We start from the raw sequence: 26520 nt of genomic DNA, 5'->3' as shown, positions 1-26520 counted from the left end.
CTGAGGACAAGAGGACGGGAAAGATGGTTCCAGGCAGAGGGCAGAGCAACTTGTGGGCCTGGAGAAAGGAAGAGCTGGCGGAACGGGCAGAGCTGGTGAAATCAGGCCAGGCTTTGCACAGGTACGCCTGGAGCTGGGGCTCTGGGGCCTAGATGGGGTTTGATGGAGGGGGCAGAAACGAACCGGAACCGTGTATAAAGAGTGCCCCAGGCCTGGGACTGGTTGCTGGAATTCAGGGGATGTGTTTCTGGGATATCAGCAAGGTTCCAAAGTGGGGCATTTGGAAGGAGGGGGAAGTAGGAAATAGTTCCACAGATCTGAGCCAGACTGTGGGGGTCTTTGAATCCAAGCAAAATACATATTTTAAGTAATAATAAGGAACCACTATAGGTTTTTGACTTGGGATATAATACGATAAACATGGTCTTTAAGGAAGATTGTGCCACCTCATCTAGGATAAATTATGGGTAGAGAAAGAGACAAGGAAGTCAGCTAGGGGAATATGGCAATATTTTAGGTATTTAATAGGCACATGAGCATTGGGGATGGGGAGGAACCCGCCTTCCAGGTGTAAGGAGACTGGAAGTTGTAAACGTTGGGACCTGGATACAGGGAATGAAATGAGTGATTATGTCAAGGTTTTGAATCTCGGTGGCTGAGAGAATTCATTTTTTTCATTCGCTCCAAAATCATTTGTTGAACATTTACTGTGTGCCATGTACTTACATCCTGAGGACATAATGGTGAGCCCAAAACAGCCTTTTCATGTCTTCGTAGAACTTTCAGGCTAGTAAAAGAGGCCTATACCACACAAGGAAATGATAAATTGCAATAATTCCATACGCTGTGAAGGTGCAGGATCCCCACTGTATATGCCTATGATATATACAGGGAACCAGGGAAGGCTTCCTGGAGGAAAAGCAAGCCAAAATTCTAAGTGTGAGTTGGGGTTCCACTAGGCCAAGATGAGACAAAGGATCAGAGGGAACAGAATGTTAAAATTCAAAAGCCCTGTGCCAGAAAGGAGGGTAGGAAGTTCAAAAAGGAAAAACAAGACTCCTATGACAACAGCCTAAAGCAAGGAAGCCTGTGACTCTGGGGTTGGGGGGTGGGGTGTGGAGCACGGCGGTGGGGAGGGGGGGATTTGAAGAGGCAGGAAGGGGTGGGTTCCCTCAGAGCTTTTGTTTTTATTGTAAGATAATTAGGTTGATCTACACTAGAGGTATATAAGCAAGGGTGACACGATCAGACTTGCGTTCTCAATCACTCAACCTGGGGGAGAGGAGCAAACTAGAAGACAGTGGATTAAGTATGAAAGGACAGGCTGTGAGGTTACTGCAGTGACCCAGCGGAGGGATGGATAATAGTAACTCGGGCTAGGGCAGTAGCAGTAGAGAGATGGAGAGGCGTAAGTGAATTTGAGAGATATCCAGGAGGGTGGTGGCAAAAACAAGGAAGGGCAAAGTCAGACTGTGAGCAAAGTTGTTACCAAAGGGCTGACAGAGGAAGAAGAGCCAGAAAGGGAAACAGCAGTAGCTCAAGACTTAAAGTAACGAATTTATTTATTTATTTATTTACTTACTTACTTATTTATTTATGAGAGTCAATGGGGGAGGGGCAGAGAGAGAGGGAGTCAGAGGATCCGAGGCAGGCTCCACACCCCATCAGCCTGAGCTGAAGTTGGATGCTGAGCCACCCAGGCGCCCTGAGATTAGAGTGATGATTTAATTAATTAATTAGACATTGACCGAGCGCCTACTATGGCCCTGCCAAGTTCTGGAGTCGACAGTAAAATGCACTGCCAAGTTCTGGAGTCGACAGTAAAATGAAACATGGTAGATGCTATGCTGGTATCTGCACAGGATGGAATGGGACCCAAGAGAGAAAAGGCCCAGCTTACAAAATAAGGAAGAAAAGTGAGTGTCACCAGAAGCATCATAGAGGAGATGATGTATGAGCTGCGTCTGGAAAGATGAATCACATTTTCTAGGCAGGCAGAGGAAGGAAGCGTATTCCAGGTAGGGGGACTGCATGAGCAAAGACATGCTTTGTCACGCTGGTTACGGTCCAGGAAATGCAAGTGTTTTACGTGGCTGGTGCAGTGGGGAATGAGGCTCAGGTGCGGATGGGGAACAGAAGAGGACAGGCTGGAGACGAAGGGCAAGACCAGGTGATGGAGGACCCTACACAAACCTTACCTTACAGGAAATGGAGACACTGCTGAAGAGGAATCACATGGTCACATTTAGGTGTAGGCAACAGAGCGCTGGAGGGCCTGATTGGGATCCAGGAAGTGGGCGCAAGTCCTCTGCCACTGCAGAGCTCTGGCCAGAGGAAATGAGCACGGGGAGGAAGAGATAGGGCAGATAGACGGGATTATTTATCAGTTGTGAGAGGAAGGCACGGGAGAGGAGCTCAGGGTAATTCCCAGATTTCTGCCTTGTATCCCTGATTAATAGCGCAAATATAGAAGAAAGGGGTGTGGGAGTGGGGGAATAACGCATCACTCTCGGACACGTTGACTTTAGGGTGGCCAGGGAACATGAGGTAGTTGGATGCACAGGTCTAGGGCTCGTGAAAGAGATCTAGATTTGTGTGGACAGTACTAGTTCTCACCCACAACCGGTTCTCTTCTCCTGGCCCAGAGCCTCACCTGTAGTTGGGTGGTGCCATGTCACTAGTTCTGGCCAACAGCCCATGAATGAAAGTGATGTATTCCCTTCTAGTTGAAGCATTTACTTGCTTAAGTAAGACCTCCTCTGACCCCTTCTCCTGCAGGGTGATCGTGGAGATTTTGTGGTGAGAAGGTAAGGCTGAAAGCTCTAAAGCTGGATCACTATGTCATCATGTGGAGGGCAGTTTCTCTGGAGGGTCGCTTGGACCTGCGGTCGATTCTTTAGGAGCAAAAAAATAAGCTTTTCCATATTGACGCTACGGAAATTTTGGGATGCGGACTTCAAGCTGTAATCATCAAGACAGTATGGTCCTGGCACAAGAACAGACACTCAGGTCAATGGAACAGAATAGAGAACCCAGAAATGCACCCACAAACGTATGGCCAACTAATCTTCGACAAAACAGGAAAGAATATCCAATGGAATAAAGACAGTCTCTTTAGCAAGCGGTGCTGGGAAAACTGGACAGCAACATGCAGAAGAATGAACCTGGTCCACTTTCTTACATCATACACAAAAATAAACTCAAAATGGATGGAAGACCTAAATGTAAGACAGGAAGCCATCAAAATCCTCGAGGAGAAAGCAGGAAAAAACCTCTTCGACCTTGGCCGCAGCAACTTACTCAACACGTCTCCGGAGGCAAGGGCAACAAAAGAAATGAACTATTGGGACCTCATCAAAATAAAAAACTTCTGCACAGTGAAGGAAACAATCAGCAAAACTAAAAGGCAACTGACGGAATGGGAGAAGATATTTGCGAATGACATACCAGATAAAGGGTTAGTATCCAAAATCTATAAAGAATTTATCAAACTCAACACCCAAAAACCAAATAATCCAGTGAAGAAATGGGCAAAAGACATGGAGATTTTGGGATAGTTCTTATCTCACATGTGTTATTAGAAGCCAGGAAGGAAAGGAAGGAAGGAAGGAAGGAAGGAAGGAAGGAAGGAAGGAAGAAAGGAAGGAAGGAAGGAAAGCAGGAAAACTGTGGCCAACAGTGCCAGATGCTGCTGAGAGGGAGGTGCAGTAACATGAGGGCTGGAAAGAGTGGATTGGATTAGGAAATTAAGAGATCATGATCTCTTCTGTGAATGTAGCTTAGGGTTGGCAGTGACGGGAAATAAGACTTCAGCGGGTTGCACAGTTGAACAGAAATCCCGGGACATAGAGCAGATTGGATCTTTAAAGAGAGCCTCTTGTTAAAGAACACCAATAAGTGCTGGATAAAACATTTTAAACACCATCATTTAAAAATGCATGGCTGAACTAGATGTTGGAAATCCTCAAAGGTAGAAAGGAAGCCTGCTGGGTGAGAGCTGGAGCTGGTGTTTGCTTGGGGAATAGCTGGTAATCTTTGTTGAGCCAGAGCTAGGGTTGAAATGCCATGTGCATAAGATCTGGAAACCAACTCTAAAGCCTGCACAAAGGTGGGAATCTGCATCGGACCCTCTGAAAGGGGACCCACAGTGGGTAAATGAGGAAAAGTCATGCCACAGATGGAAATGGTAGGGATCCTTGTACCAGCTTTCAACAGCAGCATAACAAATGGTCACACATTTAGAGGCTTAAGAGAGTGCACATTTATTATCTCAAAGGATCTGTGGGTTCCAGGCTTGGGTACAGCTTAACTGGGTTCTCTGCTTCAGGCTCTCACCAGGGTGCAGTTCAAGTATTGGCTGGGGTCTTGGTTTCATCAGAGGCTTGGCTGGGGGGGAAGATCCACTTTGAAACTCCATTTGTTGGATGAATTCATTTTCTTTTGGCTGTAAGACCGAGGGGGCCCCAGCTTGTCACTGACTCTCTGTTGGAGTCTGCCCTCAGGTCCTAGAAGCTGTCTGCAGTTCTCTGCCGTTGGCCCTGTTCATAGGTAGTTCAAAACACAATCTCCTGCTTCTTTAAGGCCAGCAGGAGAGTCTTACTAGGCTGCTGGGATGGTCTTACACAGAGTAATGTAGCAGTGGGAGTGACTTCTCATCACCTTTGGCCACATAAAGTAACCCAATCAAGGGAGGGACACCCCACCACCTTTGCTATATTGTATTGATTAGATCCAAGGCACAGATTAAATCTGCGCTCAGGGGAAGGGATTTCACCCAGGTAACACCAGGGGGCGGACACTGTGCCTCAGTGTAGAATCCTGCCTACAACGCTGGCTTATTCCAATCTTGGTTCTGGGCAAGAGGAGGGCAAAGAGAAAAACAAAACTTCTTTGAGGATCCTCTAACTGCAAACCCAACTTCAGCAAGTTTTGGGCCAGATTTTGCACTCTGCGGTTCTATATCTTCTATCATTCATTTTACAATACTTTTTAATTTCCTTTCTGATTTCTTTGATGCATGGATTATTTAGAAAGGTGTTTCTTAATTTCAAAATTATATGTAGATCTCCTTATCTTTTTGTTAACAACTTGTAAGCATAATTTTTCTGTGGTCAGCAAAAATACTGGGCACGATTTCAATCCTTTAAAATCTGTTGAGACATGCATCATGCATATTATATGGTCAAGTCTTACATACTATTTCGTATGTACTTGAGAAAAATTGTACAGCCTGCGGTTATTTTCTGTACCTCTATTAAGTCGTTTGTGTTTGTGTTTGTTCAGACTCTATATCCTAACTGCTTCCTAATTCTTTAGTTACTGATGTAATTATGAATCTCTCTCTATATATATATGAATGTATATATATGTATACTTTTTTTTTGAGAGAGAGAGCATGCACACGAGTAGAGGGGCAGAGGCAGAGGGAGGGAGAAAATCTCAAGCAATCTTCATGCCCAGCGAGGAGCCTGACACAGGGCTCAGTCTTGCCACTGTGAGGTCATGACTTGAGAGCCTAAATCAAGAGTGGGATGCAAACCATTGAGCCACTAGGGCGCTCCCGAATTTGTCTATTTCTACATAAAAATATTTTAATCTCCAAAGGTTTTATATTTATAATATTCATTTAGGTTTACTCACATATTTAACAGCTATGTTTTTCTTCCTTTTCCCTTGTGTTTCTGGCATGTTCTATGGGATCATTTTCCTTGTCTTAAGAAGAATAGCTTTTAGTCTTTTAATGAAGTGCTACTTACTGGTTGCTAACTCATTTTTAGTTCTCTTGAAATCTCTTTCATTCTTTTTTTAAATTTTTTTTTTTCAACATTTATTTATTTTTGGGACAGAGAGAGACAGAGCATGAACGGGGGAGGGGCAGAGAGAGAGGGAGACACAGAATCGGAAACAGGCTCCAGGCTCTGAGCCATCAGCCCAGAGCCTGACGCGGGGCTCGAACTCACGGACCGCGAGATCGTGACCTGGCTGAAGTCGGACGCTTAACCGACTGCGCCACCCAGGCGCCCCTCTCTTTCATTCTTAAAAGAAGATATTTTTGCTGCTATAGAATTCTAGTTAGGTACTTTCCCCCCACACACTGATCATTTCCTTTCACAATCTTCTGGCCATAAGCTCTTTAAATATCCCTTCTGCCTCGTCTTCTCTCATTTTCTTTTGGGACTCCAACCGCATATTTAGACCTTATTGTATCTTCTCTCCTACTCTCCCTTTTGTGTTTTTCATCTTTTTGTCTCTCTTCTTCATTCTGGATGTTCTCTTTTTGGTTATTTCCAGTTCATAATTGCTCCTTTCTAATCTGCTATACAAAATGGCCAATTGAGCTAATTTCTGTATATTTTTTCAGTTCTAGAATTTATGTTTCAAAACTTGTTTAAGAGAGTGTCTCGTTCTCTGTCCACATTTGTTTTAAGTAGGCTCCACACCCAACGTGGGACTTGAACTCACAACCCTGAGATCAAGAGTCAGATGCTCTACTGACTGAGCCAGCCAAGCACCCCTCTGTCAACATTTTCGGACTGACTTTTATCTCCTTCACTACAATAAGCATAATTAGCTTATGGCTTGTTTAGTCCTGGCTTACGGTATCTTACCTTCTAATTATCTGATTACCTCTTCCTCTAAAATTGGGTTTGAAAAATCATTTGCAGAAGAAAGAGAAGACTAGGATCATGTTTTCTTCCTCCAAACGAGGTTTCGTGGGTTTTTTTGGCCAGAGACCTGGGGGCATCGGCAATCTGGGATCACCTTAATCCGAGTTCAGGGCTGAGTTCACTGAGTGGGTCCACTCACAGCAAGGCATTGTCAAGTGTAAGGACTGGTGTTTTCTGGCTTCACCTGTGCTCTGAGCGCGGCTGACTGTGTGCACAGTATGTGGTGATGGTGGGCAGTGGTGATGTTTACTTGCGTTTCATCCTCGATGGGTCCTGGGCTCCATCTTTCATTCCTCAAGCTACCAGAGGCCGGCGAAGCCACCAGAAGCATAGCGTAGTCTCTTGGCTATCTCCAGATTGGCAAATGCTCCCAGGGCAGAAGTGGTCCCGAGGGCTACGCTCACCTCTCTGAATTTCCACCATCTCTCGGTTCTTGGCCTGACGATTTCTCATTATCTTGTGGTGCTTTCGTACCCCTAAGATAGGTTTTCTGTTTCGCTCAGATGTTAAAAATTTCTTCAGTCAGACAGTTGGTCTGAATTACCTTGTCTACCACTAGTGGAAGCCAAAGTTTCAAGATTTTGCAGTTTAATTGTATTTGAATCCCAACAGCAAAGCTCCAGGAGTCCACATCTTAATTGTACTTCGTGCTTCAACAGCAAACAGAAAATTTAAGGTACATTTTATAATACTAATAAAGGACAGAAAGTGTTTAAAATAAGTGTTATAAAAGAGGTATAGGACCTTAACAGAGAACATCAAAAAAAATTTAAGGGAAAACACAAGACCTAATATATGGAAAAACAATCCTTAATTTAATTACTTCCTTTAGTGTCATTTATCTTGTTCCTCTATCTCCTTCATTTCCTGGAACTGGAATTTATATCTTAAGCCTTGATAGATTCAAGTTAAATATTTTTAGCTAGATTAACATCGCAGGTGACATTGTCTAGTTTGTATTTAGTCCCATCAGGAAACATTTCTGGTTATCTCACCATGCGTGTTGCTAAGAATAACCACTGAATTAGGGTGACTGACTTGACTGGAATGGTCTTCCGATTATTATTAGTTATTGTTGATAATAAATTTTCTTATGGTCATCATCACATTTATAACAAAAGTAAAGGATCTAACAACAGTTCCCTTTTCTCACTGACATTGTAATCTATTTCTTTTGCTAACACAAAAATACTTCAAGTTCAACTGGACTTTTTCATATCACGTATTTAAAAAATAATCACCCTACTCTAACTTGCAGACTGCACAGCCAATCACCACGCGGCCAGTTTGCAAGTACTAAACCACATCTACCACATAGAAATAAACGTCTGGTAATTTGAAGGTGGAGATCTGGAGCTGTAGTCTGTGGAGTTTTACCTCCAGGAACCCTGTTCAGCTTATCACCTCCTCTCTTTCCTGGCTGGCTTCACTTTGGGCCGTGACACCACAGTCCTGGGGCACAGGTAAATAAATTCCTCCATCCGTGGCCTCTTGCCCAAGAGAAGCAGCATGTGCTCCTATAACTGGCTACGGCTAAGGTCTAGGTTGGCAGAGCACTGTCTTGGCAATGTTTCAGTGTTGCTGAGTGCAGGACGTCACTCATCCGGCTCTCTGGTTCTGGGGACTATGGGGCATGCTTTCAGATTCTGCTCAGATCAGGTGGCCCTGTGAGAAACCCAGATGCTGTTCTCAGCCTGAAATCATTGGCCTGAGGCCTCTAACAGCCCGGCTGCTCCACGTATTAAGGAAAGCTGTATCTCCTGGCGTATTTGCCATTCGTGGTAACCTCTCTGGGAAGCTCTAAGTTTGTGCCAACGCTGCAAACTGGAAAGGTTTAGACGTCTGAGGAACAGCAAAGAAAGGGTAGCCAAAGCAGAATGAACAAGGAGTGGTAGATGAGGTCCGAGAGGCTGCTGGGGATCAGATCATACAGTATCTTGTAAGTAATGGTGAGGACTAGATTCTACTTAAGTGTGATGAGGCATTACAGTTTTATGCAGGGGAGTGATGGGTTTAGACTTACATTTGATAAAGCTCACTTTGGCTACGGAGGCTTGTTAAGAGGTGCAAGTGTGGCAACAGAGAATTGTAGTAGCCCAAAGTGTAGTAGCCGAAGCGGCAGCTTAGATTAAGCAGTGGGAGGAGTGGCCAGATCTGAGAGAAGTTTGAGAGTAGAGGTAACAAGACTTGCTGATGGATTGGATAGGGAAAGTGAGTGGAACTTAAGATTGATTCCTAGTTTTTGGCCTGAGCAGCTTGGGTGAATGGTAGTGCCATTATCTGAGGGAAGGGCAGGCTGTGGGCAGAGACTGAGAGATCTATTTTTGACTTCAGTTTGAGATGCCTTTAAGTTGTTCATTGGGCATGTAGACAGTATGAGGGAGGGTGAGTAGCGTTCTGGAAATTATTCCATGAAGGTCCATTTCCTCACTGCCTTTAGTCCTTTACCACCGCTGTGATCTTCTGTCCCCACCATTCAACCAAAACTAGACAGGGCCACCAGAGACTTCCAAGTGATGAACTCTGATGGGCGTTAAGTCCTCTTAATCTCCCTGAAAAAGTGGCTCTTCTGACACAGAACTCGCCACCGTCCTGATTTTATTCTATTGTCTCCTGGTTTTCCTCCAGTAAGTGGCTATTCTTTCTTTGGCAGAATCCTCCTTATCTACCATTTCTCAAACACCGATGTTCTTTCATGGCTCTACACTGAGCCTTATTCTTCCCTGAATCACAGTTTATCCTGTATTCCAAATCACAGTGAGGATATCTCCCTTTCACTTCTCTTTCAAGCAAGAAAGCTGTGACGCACGTTTTTCCCTTCTTCCATATTCTCTACACTCAATCCCACTGTTACCTTTAGTGTTTCTCAATTCCTTTCCGTCCACACTGCCAAGGCCTTAGAAGTCTTCAATGTCTTTTCGCTAGAACGTTCCAGCAGCCGAACAAGCTTTGCCTCTCCAAACTGTCCTCTACTGTTGATAGTGACTTTTCTGAAATGAAAGTTAGCATTCCTCTGCTTAAAACCTTTCACTGGCTTCCCTCTCCTCGGAAAAAAAATCCAACTTCTAAGCACAGCTTTAAGAACTCTAATATAACTCCTACTCATAGTTCATTCAAGTTCTTCAGTTTTAAGAATGCTGCTCTTTTACATTAGCTTCTCTACAATCATGAATGCTGCTCCTTCCTTCTGGACTTGAATCCCTCACTCTTCTGGCCAACTTCCTCTTTCAAATGCCAGCTCAGCCTTTCTTTTCTGACTTGTCACCTTTCTGCTGTCTCCACGTTTTTTTTTATTTTTTAAAAATGTTTGTTTTTGAGACAGAGAGATACAGAGCATGAATGGGGGAGGGTCAGAGAGAGGGAGATACAGAATCTGAAGCAGGCTCCAGGCTCTGAGCTGTCAGCACAGAGCCCGACGCGGGGCTTGAACTTGCAGTGTGAGATCATGACCCGAGCCGAAGTCGGATGCTTAACTGAGCCACCCAGGCGCCCCATGCTGTCTCCATGTTTTATTGGAGGTTCATTGAACTTCCTGGGATTAGAGTTTTTGCTTTCTTTATTCAGGGTAACATTTATTAACAGGATAGTTATTGTGGTGGTTCTTAATGTGTCAAGTGGGTTAGGCTGAACTACTTTCCAGAATTCTCTTCCCTGAATGTTTTGCTTAGAGTGAGCCATTTGATTCTTGAGCAATTTCAGAGGGCAGGTGTGAAGCAGCAACTGCCCAGTGGCTCGTATATGTTGCTGATCTGTGGCTCAGCAGCTGCAGCTGGGCCTTCCCCACCTTTCCCGCATCACCCTTTAGCTTTTCTAACCTTTGGACAAGGTATGTGTGAAAAAGGACCCGGGCTTTTTGAGGAAATCATACCATCAAAGTCAGAGGTAATAAAAACGGACAAGGGTTTCAGTCTGTGCTTGCAATTTCTACTTGTTCCTGTGTCTCCCACTTTACATCCACCTTGCCTTCTTTACTGCCCGCTCTGTGGACTTCAAGCTCCTGCATCAGAAACCAAGGTAAAAAAAGACTTTCAGAGACCAGCTTAACCAGCTCCCACAACAGCAGTCAAATTCCTTACAAACATATATCCTAGTTCTGCTTCTCTGAACGCTGATAGTTATATACAAGAAAAACGATGAGGCTAGTGAGACTATCTAAAATGGTACTTGTCATTATACTCTCAAAGTACCTGTGCTAAAGGCTCTATTGTTCACATATTCTTACTGCCTTTCCAAAGATTTTTTTACTTTTTGATAGGGGATTTTCTCTCTGTATTATCAGTACAGGATGGTGCTTAGCACCAACTAGGTTCTTATAAATCCTTTGCTAAATGAATAATTTGAAACACCTCTGTTGACCCTACCAAAATCTCTTTAAGTAACAATAAGGGTATCAATCTAATTTATATAGTAAATGAATATATTATCCATCAATAAATACTGAACTGATATCTATTGTTTCATAAATTAAAATCCTAAGAAGTCAATGAAAATAGCAATTATCCATATGGTACATATTTTCAAATATTTCCTATTATGTAAGCTGTCCTGTGTACAAGGACATCCTTATACAAGTATGGGAGAATTAAAAGCAGACAAACCTATAGAAGGGAAGATTTTTTAAATTTATTTGCTGGATTCTTTAGAATAATTTTATGACACATTGGATCCATATTTTCTGTAGACGTATTACTAAAATAACAAAGTCAATAATGTGACTTGATACACAAGATTTCCTTTAGTTATTTTAAGAATACTAAAAAAGCTTTAAGTTTCCAATAGCCTGTCAGTTGGCCAGGAATAGCTTACACTAAATTATCAGTTCAATGACATGTTTGATTTTTACCCATATGACAAATGTTGAAATATTTTAGAATATTACACAACTTGAAAAACCTAGTCTCAACTGTCACTTTAATGCAAGATGGTAGAATTAATTACAAATTTAAACTCTAACTTGGTAATCTTTAGTCAGGCAACAAATTTTATTAAAAGCAAACTGCTTATTCAAAAGTGATCATGGAACAACTCAAAATACAGAGCAAGAAGGATGAAAAACATCTCACTGGCCAACAGGCTGTTTTCATTCTTATGTGAAATTCAAACTTCACTTTTGGGAAAGGTTAAGTGTAACTTCAGTAGACAGCAATACAGAAAGACTATGCCACATCGATGAGTCTCCTTGGTCAACTGCTTCTAGCTGTCTCCACAGAGATAGATGCATTTACAAAACTGGCTGTGCTTGAGCCTTCTTTGCAAGGAGCTTCAGATCTGCAATGCACTTGGCAATTGTCTCCTTCTCCTGTGATAAAGAAAAGAGCAATCTGTTTAGACATCTCCAAATCACGGAAGGATATAAACGTTGTAATTCTAAAGGATACCTCCTACAAGATCTTGAGGCTCCTACAGAATCTCAAGATGGATTACTGGCTTGATATGATAGACTAGGAATTCTTTATGTGACATAGGGGAGATACAATTTATTTAAAGCAAATCCCAGAAACTAGTTAAAATCCCCTGGCTCACAGCTTTTATGAGTGAAACCTACATAGAATTTGAAGCCAGACATTCCTGTAACGACGTGTCACCGATGTTACACAGCTAACAGTTGCTTGAAAACTACCAACCTAACATTAGTAACACAGAAATGTTAAAAATGAGAATAATTTTGTCTCTTTTCTATATTGTTTTCCCCGTTTCTTAAATAAACGTGTTACTTTTACACAAGACAATTTATTGAGAAAAAAAATCATTAAATGTTGATAGACCCTGTTTTTCTAGTCCTTGAGTGTTATACAGAAAATGACTAGAAATGCCTACATATACTATATATTTGGGAAAGAAAAAATCAAGTAAAAAAAAAAAAAAAGAATATAAACTTTAAAAAGGAAATCAAATTTAGGTAAATAATAAAAACGTTTCTTTTCCATTCATGACCAGTGATTTAAGTGGCAAGGAAGAGGAAGTGGAGTAGAGATCATGGAATGAGGAAATGGAAGGGACTCAGAAATAGCTTTATTCAGTCTGCTGTACAGAAAAATGAAATCTGTTGGTTAACGTTTCCCAAATGATGGAACCTGAATACAAGTCTGCCACAAGCCGTGCCAACTACCTCCCGCTGTCTCTGATACTGAGAGATTCTCTGATACCAAGTTCTGAGTGAAGAGGAAAGCCACCAAGGCAGGTGGGCAGCGTCCTCCAAGTTACCACTACCCAGAGAAACGAAACAGGGCGACCCCATCGTCTGGAGCCTAAAGACTCCCCACCAGTGGGGCGCCTGGGTGGCTCAGTGGGTTAAGCGTCTGACTTCGGCTCAGGTCATGATCTCACGGTCTGTGAGTTCGAGCTCTGCGTCGGGCTCTGTGCTGACAGTGCAGAGCCTGGAGCCTGTTTCAGATTCTATGTCTCCCTCTCTCTCTCTCTGACCCTCCCCCACTCATGCTCTGTCTCTCTGTCTCAAAAATAAATAAACGTTAAAAAAAAAAAAAAAAGACTCCCCATCAGCAATTCCTAGCCTAACAGCGCATCAGCAGAGGCTCGTCAGAAATTAATACAGCTCCAGAAGTTTCAGAACATCATGTACCTGCTGTGCAGAGATGCTCTGCACCACATGCTTCTCCACCCAGTTTATCATGTGCTCTTGTTCCTTTCGACGCATCATGTTCTGCACAGAGATGTGATAGTCCAGGCGATTCTTTACCTCCTTGTATACTCTATGCAGCCGTTCCCGGTAAGTAAGTTCCAGTGCCATAGCAATGTTATTCTGAGGCAAAATTAAGAATTGATGAAAACTGTTTGCATAGTTGAAGGATCATTTCCACTCTGCGGATTCTGCCAGTCAGAACACCCCACCACTTTCTTGTACTTTACACAAAATTATTTTATTTAATATGAGTAAGAGACACATGTGATAAAAAATTCTAATAGCATATTTACAGTAAAAGTATGTTTCAAAGTATATACAGTAAGTTTCCTCCAGTCCCCCCACAGGCCACCATCTTCCTGTATATCCTGTATTTCCTCCCAGAAACATTCAATAAACAAAATACAGGTAAAGGCAGGCGCACGCACGCGCACACACCCACACATCCCTTTTACTAATTATGACACGTAGATCCACCTCAATTTTAAGTTACATTGAATTCTACCATACTGGTGGTTCCATAATGCAGTTTAATTAACTAAGCTCTATGAATAGATTAGACTGCTTCCCGTTTTTTTCTACTACAAATATTGCTGCATCTGCTGCGTATGTCTGCACTTGTGTGTCAGTCCCTATTGTAATAATAACATCTGTTGAGTACCTACTATGTTCTAAACACTGTGTGTCAATTCAATGAAATCTTATCATCACACCATGGGACAGTTACTATTACTATATCCATTTTATGGTAAACAAACTGAGGCAGAAGCTAAGGAACTTGTCCAAGGTTACAGAGCTAATAAACTGTGAAGCCAAGATCTGAATACAAGGAGCCAGGCTCTAAAGCCCATGCTCTTAAACTGATCAATACTGTCAAATTCCATATAAACTTGTACTACTTCATTCTCCTACTGGCAACACAAACCCTGACCAATGATGTTTAGAAAACCTTTTACTTCATGCTATTCTCATAAGCAGAAAAAATGAACTTTGTCATTATCTAAGGAGAAAATTTACATCTTTAGGAACCATTTACATTTAGTCACTTATCAGTGGTCCATGTCCTATGCCTAGTGTTCTACTTGGATATTGGTCTCCCCTAAGGTAACTACCCTTTTGTGTCACATGGAACACACACAGTCTTCCCAGTTGGTCATTTAACTTTGTTTATGCTAATTTGTACATGTAAAATTTTTATGAGATCAATTGAACAACTTTTCCTCTTATAATTTCTGGAGTTTTGCAGTTTTTCTATTTTTATTCTCTTTCAAGTTTTTATTTAAATTCCAGTAAATATGCAGCATATTAGTTTCAGGTGTACAATACAGGGATTCAACACTTCCGCACATTATCCGGTGCTCATCACAAGTGCCCTCCTTAATCCCCATCACCTAGTTCACCCAACCCCCTGCCCCCTCCTCTCCAGTAACCACCAGTTTGTTTTCTACAGTTAAGTGTCTGTTTCTTGGTTTGTCTCTCTCTTGCTCTTTTCCCCCTTTGCTCATTTGTTTTGTTTCTTAAATCCCACAAGTGAAATCATACAGGCTGTCTTTCTCTGACTTATTTCATTTAGCATACTACTATCAACTCTATCCACATCGTTGCAAATGGCAAGATTGCATTCTTTTTTTTTTATGGCCGAATAGTATTCCATTGTGTATATATACATCTTTTTTATCCATGGGTTTTTTTTAAACTGAGGTATAATTTAATTTTTATAAACTGAAGTGTAATTTCAAGTATATAACATAAATTCAGTATTTTGCATTCATTGTGAAATGGTCACCGGAGTAAGTGTAGTTAACATCTGTCACCACACAGAAGATCCTGATTTTGTTATCTTTATTAGAAAGGCCTTGCCAACTCCAAAGGAATTGTATTTTTTTTCATGTTCTCTTTTTCCACGTTTACGGTTTCATTCCTTAGAAAGACCTTTAATTCATTTGAAATTTTAGTAGAAAGTAAAAGGTAGGAAGCCAACCTCATGTCTACACAGGGGCCCAATTCTCTCCCCTCCATGACAAAACTGGCACGTCTAAATTGCCTTAGCGTTTAGACCTTCTCTTCCGTGGCACCACCCTGACCTTCTTTTCATGCAATGCACATACTATGTATAGTTTCTTATAATCTTATAATGGGTTTTCATATTTGGCAGGATAGTTTCTCACTACTTCTCTTTTCCAAAATATTCCTGGGTATTCTGCTTCTATTAATAATCAATTTGTCCAAGCCCTAACATCCCCTACCCTCAGGCTATCAGTATTTTCTTTATAAGAATGTGTTAAATTTAGAGATTAAAGCAGGGAGAGTGTATCTCTCTATAATATTGAGTCTTCCAATCTAAGAACAAGGTTCTTAGAACCTTAAACCACATGAGCATTTTCTATTTTTTGAAGTAAAAAGTTTGTACTTTTACAGCGAGGTGTACTCGATGCATCGCTTCCTAGATGGTTTATCTTCTTCCACTGTATTTTCTGACTGACTGTTATTTGTATACGGAGGGCACTGATTTTGTTTCTTAGTAACGTTGCACCCAAACAGCTGACTGAATTTGATCATTAAAATCTTTTAACATTTATTTATTTATTTTGAGAGAAAGAGAGCACATGCACAAGCAGGGGAAGGGCAGAGAGGAGAGACAGAATCCCAAGCAGGATCCACACCATCAGCGCAGAGCCCGATGTAGGAGTCGAACTCACAAACTGTAAGATCGTGACCTGAGTCAAGATCAAAAAGTAGGATGCTTAACTGACTATGCCACCCAGGCACCCCGAATTTCGTTATTAAAAGAGTTATGTTGATTCTCTTAGGTTTTCTAGGTATATAATTAGGTAAGCTTTAAATTATGATAACTGCCTCTGCTAAATTACAGATCTTTTATTCCTTTCTCTTCTCTAATACCACCTACTACCTCTAGATTAAGATCAAATCAACAACAGTGACAGGGACATTGTTATCTTTTAGTCTGTAGTGTGAATCCTTACAGATCTGCCTGTTACACAGAGACATTAATCTCAAGTAGGCCCTTAATACCTCTAAGTACATTTCTTTAGTCCATTCATCTTCCTGGCCTTCTTTCTCCTAATCTCTGGTACCTCCTTGACTACTTTCACTCTCAGCAAATGACCTTCATCCTGCTTCACTGAGAAAAGGGGAGCAGTAAGAGAACTTCCACAAACTTCTACCACCACATAACCTAGTACACCTGAATCCATACTCGTGTACTTGCCTTCCTTTCTGTAACTGCGGCTGAACCGTGGATGCAGCCCATCCCCCTGCACACTATGTCCCAAGCCCTCTGGCCTACTAAAGGACATCACTCCAGCAAACCTCTCTCCCCTTTTCTTGCATCAGTTTTTCTCTCTCTCCTAAATTCTATCAGACACTAACATGTAATCATACTTTCCATCTTTTAAAAATCTCGATTCCTACATCCTCCCCTGCTAGCTGCTAATTTCTCTGCTCACTATTACAGTAAAACTCCTTGACATTTTTGACAGTTGTCCTTACTGACTCCACTTTCTTCTTTCCACTTTTTCTTCAACCTACTCCAATCACTTTACTAAAATAGCCCTTACCAAGGTTACCAACAACCTCCGTGTTGCTAAATGTACAGCAAATTCTTAGGCCCTTTATTTCCTCACCATAACTAGGATGACTACAGATTGAAAACTGTCCTTGTTTTCACCTGTTTTTTGTTTTTTTCTTTTCATCATGTTCTAGTCTTGTAATTTTAAGTACCATCTGTCAGCTCATGACCTCCCCAATCTCCAGCCTAGAATCCTCCCCATAAATTCCAGACTCCTACATCCAATGGTCTGTACCTAACAACTGTACTTCGCTAACTTGTAGGCATTTCAAACCAGTGCTACAAGACTGAAGGCTATTTGCCAACAAAGCAATCAGAGTGACAAAGTGGGATTTGTATTACTCCTCTACTTAAACGCTTCAATGACTTTCTCATTCAGAGGACAAAGTCCATAGAGAAGCCTAAAAACTTTACCTGATCCAGCCCCTGACCACTATCTACTTTGCTACATTTTCTCCTCCTCACTTATTCCTCTTCAGCTACACTGGTGTCCTCACTCTTCCTGGACTACACCAGACAAGTTTCCAGGTGTAGGCCCTTGTGATTTTTCTTCCCTCTGCTGCAACGCTATTTTCCCAGAAGTCCACATAGCTTGTACCATCACTTCTTCAGGTCTCTGTTCAAGTATCACATTAGAGATCTTTCTAGACTGCCTGATAAAAATAACTCCCCCCTTGTAAATCTCTTTTCCTCTAATTAGTTCCTTTTAACTCTATTCCTTTCCTACCTAATTGTTCTACATCTCACTTATTACCAGTTGGCATTCCCATCTGCTCAATTATTGTTTTTCTATCATTCTCTCAACCCCTGGCTAGAAAGCAGACTCCATGAAGGCAGACTTTCTTTTATTCCCAACACCTGCCTTGACGATCAGGAGCTATTAAGTATTTCATAAACAGAAATGTAGTGACTACCTATTTGAGTCTTATGAAAAAGCTATATCTTCAAAAGTCAGATTTTATTTCATTCTCTGGTTGAAATCTAAATTATGTATAGAAAGGTTTTAAAGTTTTCTGAGGTTTTTAAACATTTACGTGCTTGAGAATCCTTATGAATCAGTTTTTAAAAACACAGATTCTGCTTCCAGTCTTTGACTGGGTCCAAAAACCTGCACCAAAGACGACTGACACATGTGGAGACCACACTAAGAAATACTGGCCTACATCCTTAATATTTTAGATACTTGTATCTCATTTTTCATTTCATACATGCTTCTGTAACATAAAATATCAATATAAGGCCACGTCACTGTAAATATCAGGCATAAAGCACTGGGCTCAGAGGAGATAACAATATGATTGTTAAAACAAAAATACTTGAACATGTTCCAAAAATGTTCCAGAAACTAAGTAGTTTAGCATCTAATGATGCCTTGACCGTAGTAAAAAGTTCCACTGTTTTCTGAATTTGCTTTGTAAACTGGAATATAAGGTATCAGATTTCCTCACGGCAAGCATATATGAAACACAGAGCATGTACTTTGCCTATGGCCTTAGAGAGCGAATACCATTTTTTAGTCAGCTATAATTTAATAACTACTTTCCTTCTGTGTGGATCCAAAATATGTTCTTTTATAACTTTTAATTTTAGAGTAGTAATTCTAATTATTTATCCATTTGACAGATACTGAATATCTAAATAGCTGTAATTGCCAACCCCCACTCAAATCTCTTTTCTTAATAAAACATGTTCAACATATTCAACCATTCCTCATAAGAGATTCTCATTTTTGTTTTAAATGCACACAAACGAGTAACCATTCTCCTTAGAAGGTTCTGAAACCTACCCTCTGGACATCAAAAAGGTAATGGCGCTTTTGAACCAGTGCTTGCTGGGACTTCTCCATATCAATTGCATCCTGGATCTGCTTGATGGAAGCCTGTTTCACCTCTTCTAGTTGGGCAATTTTTTGCTGCAATTATAATTTTACAACAAAGATCAATGAAAGCATAAAGGATAACAAGAATAACTTCATTTCATGCTTCTTCAAAGTTATATTCTTCATTTGTGAAAACACCCACAAAGAGACATACAGATACAGGAAAAAATGCACAAATTCTTAAAAATAATTGCCCACAATAGTTACACAACATCCTGTTGAATGAACAAAACTGGAAAAACTGGAGAAAGTTTGGTAGATTTAAAAAAATTTATCTCAAATTAGTAACTAGCATTAACACAACTTTTATCATTATAATTAAATTCACTTCTTGTTAATTAACATTAACATCAGAAACATCACTTGACGGCATTGATGCTTTCAATTTTTTTTAATGTTTATTTATTTTTGAGAGAGAGAAAGAGAGAGCAAGCACAGAGCCTGACGCAGGGTTTGAAGTCATGAACTGTGAGAACATGACCGGAGCCAAAGTTGGATGCTTAACCGACTGAGCCACCCAGGCGCCCAGCATTGATGCTTTCAGCACAATCTAAATTGAGAAATAAGGTTTATGATTCTTACCTCATTGAGTTTATCAGCAAATTCTCCAACAGAGGCACCATATTTTTTAATTACATAGATAAGCAATCCTATTGTTGATACGGCAGTAAAGGTCTCTGCAGTGATCACATATATTTCTTTGGACAGAAAATATAAGATAAGCCCAGTTCCAAGCACATAGGGTCCTAAAAGAAAGAAAAGTTATTTTATGATGGATATACTGTATCTGAAAGGGAAGACAAAAACCTCTGCATTTTATTAGTTAAAGGTATTATATAATGATTTAAGACAACTGGATTTAAAGATGACCCTGCCCTGAGGAGCCACATGGTAGAGTTGAAAGAATAAGGATGTGGACTCCAGGAAATCTGACTCTATAACACGTAAGAAATATTAATAATCTCTGAATTTAGTTTCCTCATCTGTAAAATGGGAATGGTACCTTCTTCACAGGGTGGATGAAACTGAGAAATAATGTATGTAAAGTGCCTAGCACAACTGCTTAACAAACCTAAACGTCAGGTTACTTCCAGAAGTAATTTGTGCGGCAAAATATACTATTTCTTTATATTGAATAGGAAACAGACACTGGAAATAAGCAAAAAGAACCCAATATAAAAGCTGTATGAATTAAATAAATTGCAGGATTCGCAATTCTTACAGCACCTAATTGCAATGCTACAAACATAGCTATCTTTTTCTTTAACCAGGACATGAGTTCTGAAAGGACACAAAAGCATGATGTATGTCTCTTTAGGATCTTCTGCTATGCCTCAAAACATGCGAGACAAGGACAAAGCAGGCTTTAGGGCAGCATTTTACAGTTTTTCTGAGCAACACTAGTACCAAAAAATGTTAGGATAAATTATGAAAATAAAAGGGTTATAGTCTAAAATGTATTTTATCCATTTTCCTGAAAAAACTTTCAACAGTTCCTTTTTTAACAAAAATGTGCCTCCAATATATAAATTTTATTTTTTTTAGGTTTATTTATTTTGAGAGAGAGTGTGCATGCATGCCCACGTGGGACAGAAAAAGAGGGAGAGAGAATCCCAAGCAGGCTCTTCACTGTCAGCAGGGAGCTCCTAGAAACAGTGAGATCATAACCTCAGCAGAAATCAAGAGTTAGACGCTTAACTGACTGAAGCACTCAGATGCCACTCCAGTATACAAACTTTAAATCTGACTGTGAATCAGAAATTTTATTTTATCTAATGTTTTTCTTATTTTTGAGAGCGCACAAGTGGGGGAGGGGCAGAGAGAAAGGGACATAGGATCTTAGGCGGGCTCTGCGCTGACAGCAGTGAGCCCAATGTTCGGCTTGAACTCATGAACTATGAGATCATGAAATGAGCTGAAGCTGGATGCTCAACCAACTGAGCTACCCAGGTGCCCTGAGTGCAAATCAAAAATTTTAAGTATGAATTTGCGAAAAAGCCTATTCATATGTAATGTTTTTTATCACCTATGGGGATCTGAGGACCCTAATGTTTCTTGCAAATTCAGGTACAGAAATGCTATTTCAGGCCACTCCCTGGAGGGTTAAAACAAAACAAAACAAACAAACAAAAAAACCCAAAAAACTTTGGTTTCCTATGTTCCACAGTCACACCAGTAGTCGTAGCAAGAAAGGTACTGCAGTGAAAGTAAAAAAGTAAAAGTAAACACTGAATCGGAGACCCTGGGTTAAGTCCAACTCAGTCACTAAAGACAGAACAAATGTCAGCAAATTCTTTATTTGCTAGTTCTTCTGTGAAATAAAAAGTTCTTACAGGACTGTTGTTAAGGATTAAATAACGTAAGTGAAAGAATACTGCATTATAAAAATGTAAGATCTCAGAATAGTTTATGCCTTTTTAAAAGGGAAAAACCTAATATGGCCCAATTTCTGTTTTAATTCTTATATATACAATTTAATAATCTCTATGATCTTACCTAGCTTTATTTCAATCCATAGTTCTTCCACTAACTGACAATACCTTATACAACTACTCATTTCTTTACTGTCTGTCCTGTAACAGAACACGTGTTCCATGATGGCAGGCACCTTAGCTTGCCCCTGTATGCCTAGAAGAATGCCCTGCATAGGGCAGGCATTTAATAAATGTGGTGTATCAACAAATGGCACAACGCTATAAAATCAAGTTAAAATCCCTAACACATTTACTCCAAAGACAAGTTAGAGCAACCAAATCAAAAGTGTTACATTGAATCACTTCCACAATTTACTTTTGACTTCATTTTTGGGGTATATATGGAAGAGGTAAGAGGCCACTAAAATCCTAGGTACACATAAACCATACCATGTAAACATACTATCGAACACTGGGCAAATGCTTACCTGTTACGCCAGTTTTGGGATAAAGGAACTGGAAGAACTCCTCAGGGATCAGCCCAAAACGAACTTTTCCTCCATATTCAGGAAGAGGTGGTACAGGGGCAAGGCTTGGCTGCCCTGTGTGAAAGATCCTTGTTGCCTGCAATACCCTTCGGGTAGCAATTATACAAATTTAAAGCCTATTCTTTAAAAAGAACACAATGTACGCACAATTAGTAGAAACAATGAATGGGGATGAGGACAGAGGCGGTTTCCCACTGTCATAATGGAAAGGGAACAGACCAGGAACGGGAAAGGGAGGGTTCAATAATTAGCTGTGTGACAAAGGTGAATGACTAAAAGATTTGTTTTGTTTTTTAAAATGTTTGTTTATTTTTGAGAGAGAGAGCATGCAAGTGGGGTAGGGGCAGAGAGAGAGACTGAGGCTCTGAAGTGGGCTCTGCGCTGACAGCAGTGAGCCTGACATACGGCTCTAACTGATGAACCATGAGATCATGACCTGAGCCAAAGTTAAGATGCTTAACTGACTGAGGCACCCAGGTACCCTGACTGGAAGTTTTATGTAATTATCCACCCAAACCAGAAGCCCTTCTGTAGGTCTTAAAGGTCATCTGTCTAGCACTTTGTATGTCTATTACTGGAACTGAAAACATAACACAGACCCTGCAGCCAGATTATCTGGGTTTAAATCCTAGACGTGCCACTAGACTTTGAGCAAGATTAAGCTTCTGTAATCAGATTTCTCTCCGTAAAGTGGGAATAAAGAACATGCTTTTATAGGGTTGCTGTGAGGATTTTATGTAAAGTCTTAGAATGGTGCTAAGCATACGGTAAAGTTCTATGTAAGCGATTAGCTATTACAGTACAGGTCCACTGTGTTGAGAGCCCCTTGATGGCAAGGACTTTGGCCCTTCTGAATATGCTCTGCGATGGTGTGCTAACTAATCATGGTGTGAAACAGGCCTTTTCAGTGTCGGACAGATTATGTTGGTCTTTAAGCTGAACTGCTGTGTACAAACTCGAGACCTCTATCCATTAGTTCTAATGTTATTATTTTTTTTTAATTTTTTTTAACGTTTATTTATTTTTCAGACAGAGAGAGACAGAGCATGAACGGGGGAGGGTCAGAGAGAGGGAGACACAGAATCCGAAACAGGCTCCAGGCTCTGAGCGGTCAGCACAGAGCCCGACGCGGGGCTCGAACTCACGAACCGTGAGATCATGACCTGAGCTGAAGTCAGTCGCTTAACCGACTGAGCCACCCAGGCGCCCCTCTAGTGTTATTTTTCTATGTAACACACATAACGCTCGTGCATCTGGGTTAAACATCTTCAGTTCTCTCACAATCCTAACTGTCCCCCACAAGGAGCTGTCTGGTTTTATTTACTAAAAGGAGGTATACAGAACTGAACATAATACTCTAAATACAGCTTGATCAATTCATTCATTCTCCAAATATACATGGAAGACCTGCAAATGCCATTACTGGGCTTGAATCACTGTACTATTACCATGGGTTTGTAAACTATGGTCATATTCCAACAGCTCAAGGTTGCATTTTTAGAAGTTACAGTATATTGGTATTTCATTAAAATTCTGATGAAATAAAATCCTCTAGTCTTTTTATATATGCTGTCAGCTCCGTCTCCTTCAAATTCCCAACATGTTTTTGTCCCCCACCCCCCTGCTCTGCCTCTATCTCTTTGCAACGTAGGCGTTTATACTATTTCATTGATGTTGGTTTGCTGCTTGTCTTTTGAATATTTCTCCTCTCAATGTCTTGGCTAGCCCACCAACTTTTGAAATCTGAGAATCATGCTCAAGATTCTTTCATTTAAATGAGGGTTTCTCAACCTCACCACTACTGACTTTCTGGACTATTGTCAATTTTTTTGTTGCTGTGGAAGGCTGTTCTGTGCATTGTAGAGTGATTAGCAGTACCCCCAAGGCCTTTATACACAAGATGCCAATTAGCATCCCCTCTCCCACCCAGTGGTGACAACCGAAAATGTCTTCAGACATTGCCAAAATGTCCCCTGGAGAGCAATACTACTCCAGGACGAGAACCAGATTTAAATCAGTGGTTTAAATCTTGAACTATAGAAGTTGCTCCAACAAGTTCTTGAACTATTTAAACTTGCTTGTTTAAACTATAAAACTTGCTTCAGACCAACTCAAATTCTCTCCCCAACTGCCTTAGTTCAAGCCCTCATTATCTCTGGCCTAAACCAGTTAACAATCCCAAACCTGGTCTCCCTGCTTCTCGACAAATATACCTCTTAAACTTAGCTCCTCCCCGCTACTGCCAATGTTTTTAAAATGCAAATTTGACTTTAAACCTCTTCAATAGGCTCTCCTGCCTACAGAAAACAAACTCCTTAATATAGCATACACGATTCAGCACCTGTCAGATTTTATATCATCTTCCTTCATTCTCCTACCCTCTAGCCATATGGAACTACTCAGAGCTCTCAAAAACAAACAAAAAAACCAAAAACATGCCTCATGCTGCTCCTTCTGCCTGGTATGTCTTTCACTAAACGGCTGCCAAGCCCAAGCAGCCTTCACAACATTTCAAGCATATCCTTTATAAAGACCTCCCCAATCTCACATTCAGTCATCCTTATGTCAGGTGTTGGCAGTACAGCAATGAGCAGACAAGGTCCCAGCCTTCACATTCTAGTGGGGTTGTGGAACGTATGAGTGTGTAGGTCCACATACAATTTCAGGCACTGAAAGTCTATGAAGAAAAATGGGGTGGGGTAAGGTAAGGAGCTAGGGAGCAATGCAGTGCAAAAGGCTTTTTTGGTAGGAGGTCAGACGCCACATGAGTCAATGACCTGGGGAAAAGAGAGAACAAGTACAAAGACCCGAGGCAACAGTAAGCTTGGCAATTTTCAAAGGAACAGCGAGAAGGCCAGCATGGCTGGAGAGTGTGCTAAAAAGAGAATATAAAGAGATAAATCAAGAGGGAGGATGAGATCAATTCATGTTGGATCTTCTGCGTTATGGTAACTCTGAATTTTATTTCAGTGGGATGGGGAGCTCTGGAGGGTTTTGTTGGGATTGGGGGGGGGTGGGGGTCATGTAATCCTTAAGGCTACTGTGAGAACAGGTTGTAACAGGACAAGAACGGAGATGCAACAAGACTAGTTAAGAGAGTACTGAAATAGACCAGGTGAAAGTTGACAGTGGTTCATACTTCAGTAGCAGTGGTAGTGAAAAAAACAAGAGTCCAGATAAAATCTGGAGGAAGAGCCTTGTTAAATGAATTAAATATGGAATGTGGAAGGAGAAATCAAGGATGTTCCCTATATCTTATATACAGTTATTTTATTTATGACTTCTATTACAATTACTTGTTAACTTGTCCGTATGGAATCTTTTTTTTTTTCTGATAAGCTAGAAGCAATTATAGCCTCACTTTATTGCACACAAAAATGACAGATGGATTAAAGCCATTTTTTCAAGGCACAAATAGCTATCAAATCTGGCAAGATTTAGGACTAGGTCGGGAAGCAAAAAGAAATTCCAAAGAAAACTGACATGTTTTACGAAACATGAGTGACAGACGGTAACACTAATCACATACTATGTATCAAGCACTGTTCTTAGAGTTTCACAGGAACCAAGTCTCTTAGTTCTCATAACCCACAATGTACTATTATCTCCATTTTGCAGATGAGGAAATTGCAGTCACACAGCATTACAAGTGGAGGAACCAGGTGTATCATGTTCTAGCTTTAGAGTCTTTGCTCTAAACCACTACTCTCTACCACTGCCTTCTCTAGAAGACTGAGCTCCACAAAACCAAGTTAGTTAGCCTTCCTCATTTTTCTATCTTTGGTTATGTAGGTAGGAAGACATTTACTGAACAAATGATTTCTCTGACTCTTAAGATTTGGTAGTAAAAGTTGGAATCTGGGAGAGACTGAAAACAACATTCTTCTTTTATTTAATAGAACTCGTTTTTGGATATGCAATCTATCAACTCCAATTCCGGCTGTGGACTGTGGCAGCTACCTCTAGCTGAAGGTCAGAAGGGAAAGGGGCGGGGCTTAGAAGACACCAAACACCAGTTTCCAGCTTAGTTAGAACACATCGCTTAGCCTATTAATCTTTGCCGTGAGATGACACAATGTTCCAGGCGGTTAGACCAACACAAATGTTTGAATGAGGCTTTAAGCTTTTCAAAATTACCTAAAGAGGGTAACTTCAGGCCTAAAGCTAAAAGGGGGTTACAGAGAAATGAAACGAGGTGATAAAACAAGGACGAAGGGCAGTATTACACCTCTCCTACTTACCCTGGACCGAGGAAGGCTGCGTTCTTCAGACGGGGGGCTACACAGAAACAAGGCGCAGGTCAGCAAAGTCAAGGTGAAATCTCGTCTGCCCCTCCCTCGGTCCCCGCGAGGCCCGCCCACTAAGACCATGGACTCTTCTTTCCTGTCCCCCGGGACTCCCACGCTCCCCTTACGAGAGACGTAATTCATTTCTCACTCAGGCCCCAAGTCTTGCTGCGTCTTTCTACACCCCATTTCCTCCCACCCCTCCCATGGAATCCTAGGCGCATTCCTTTGCAATCATCCTGATAGCCCGGACTAGGGTCTAGACCGCTCACCCGCTGCAGCGGCCGCAGAAAGCACCACCCGGGACAGCATAGTCAGCGAGGGTCCACGCAGCACTCTCCGCGTCCTAGTGACCCGGGCAAGAGACACTGTCAGGGGCGGGAGCAAGATGGTCGCTCACAAGTCTCGCGAGAACACAACGTTGCGTCCTCTGGCCATTAGCTGGCCTCGGATTTTTTTCTCGCGATAAGAGGCACGGAACGCGGAGACCCTTTTG

General features: G+C 41.2%; 1 protein-coding gene and 1 long non-coding RNA gene across 2 annotated transcripts; both read right to left on the bottom strand.

Moving 5' to 3' along the window:
* Nucleotides 1–9290: 9290 nt before the first annotated feature.
* Nucleotides 9291–11408, bottom strand: LOC123598438. Its single transcript, XR_006712599.1, has 2 exons — nt 10537–11408; nt 9291–9658 (listed from the first exon to the last, which is right to left on the bottom strand). It is a non-coding gene; the product is annotated as an uncharacterized LOC123598438 (long non-coding RNA).
* A 223-nt stretch (nt 11409–11631) lies between these two features.
* Nucleotides 11632–26434, bottom strand: ATP5PB (ATP synthase peripheral stalk-membrane subunit b). Its single transcript, XM_045478635.1, has 7 exons — nt 26297–26434; nt 25980–26016; nt 21679–21824; nt 19359–19522; nt 18684–18809; nt 13249–13428; nt 11632–11967 (listed from the first exon to the last, which is right to left on the bottom strand). Exons 1-7 carry the CDS (start codon nt 26334–26336, stop codon nt 11890–11892), a joined length of 771 nt encoding a protein of 256 aa, XP_045334591.1. The 5' UTR covers nt 26337–26434; the 3' UTR covers nt 11632–11889.
* Between the last annotated feature and the right edge of the window lie 86 nt (nt 26435–26520).

Source organism: Leopardus geoffroyi, chromosome C1 (genome assembly GCF_018350155.1).
Source record: "Leopardus geoffroyi isolate Oge1 chromosome C1, O.geoffroyi_Oge1_pat1.0, whole genome shotgun sequence".
NCBI classification, from domain to species: domain Eukaryota; kingdom Metazoa; phylum Chordata; class Mammalia; order Carnivora; family Felidae; genus Leopardus; species Leopardus geoffroyi.
The sequence above is the reverse complement of the archived record's forward strand: the minus strand, read 5'-3'. Positions and strand labels throughout refer to the sequence as shown.

What these genes read in the sequence shown, in the direction of transcription:
- ATP5PB (XM_045478635.1), bottom strand. Translation starts at nt 26,336, where the DNA reads ATGCTGTCCCGGGTGGTGCTTTCTGCGGCCGCTGCAGCGG. An exon ending in TCCCAAAACTGGCGTAACAG is followed by an intron (nt 19,523 to 21,678) that starts GTAAGCATTTGC and finishes TCTTTCTTTTAG; the next exon opens with GACCCTATGTGCTTGGAACT. An exon ending in TTGCTGATAAACTCAATGAG is followed by an intron (nt 18,810 to 19,358) that starts GTAAGAATCATA and finishes TTATAATTGCAG; the next exon opens with CAAAAAATTGCCCAACTAGA.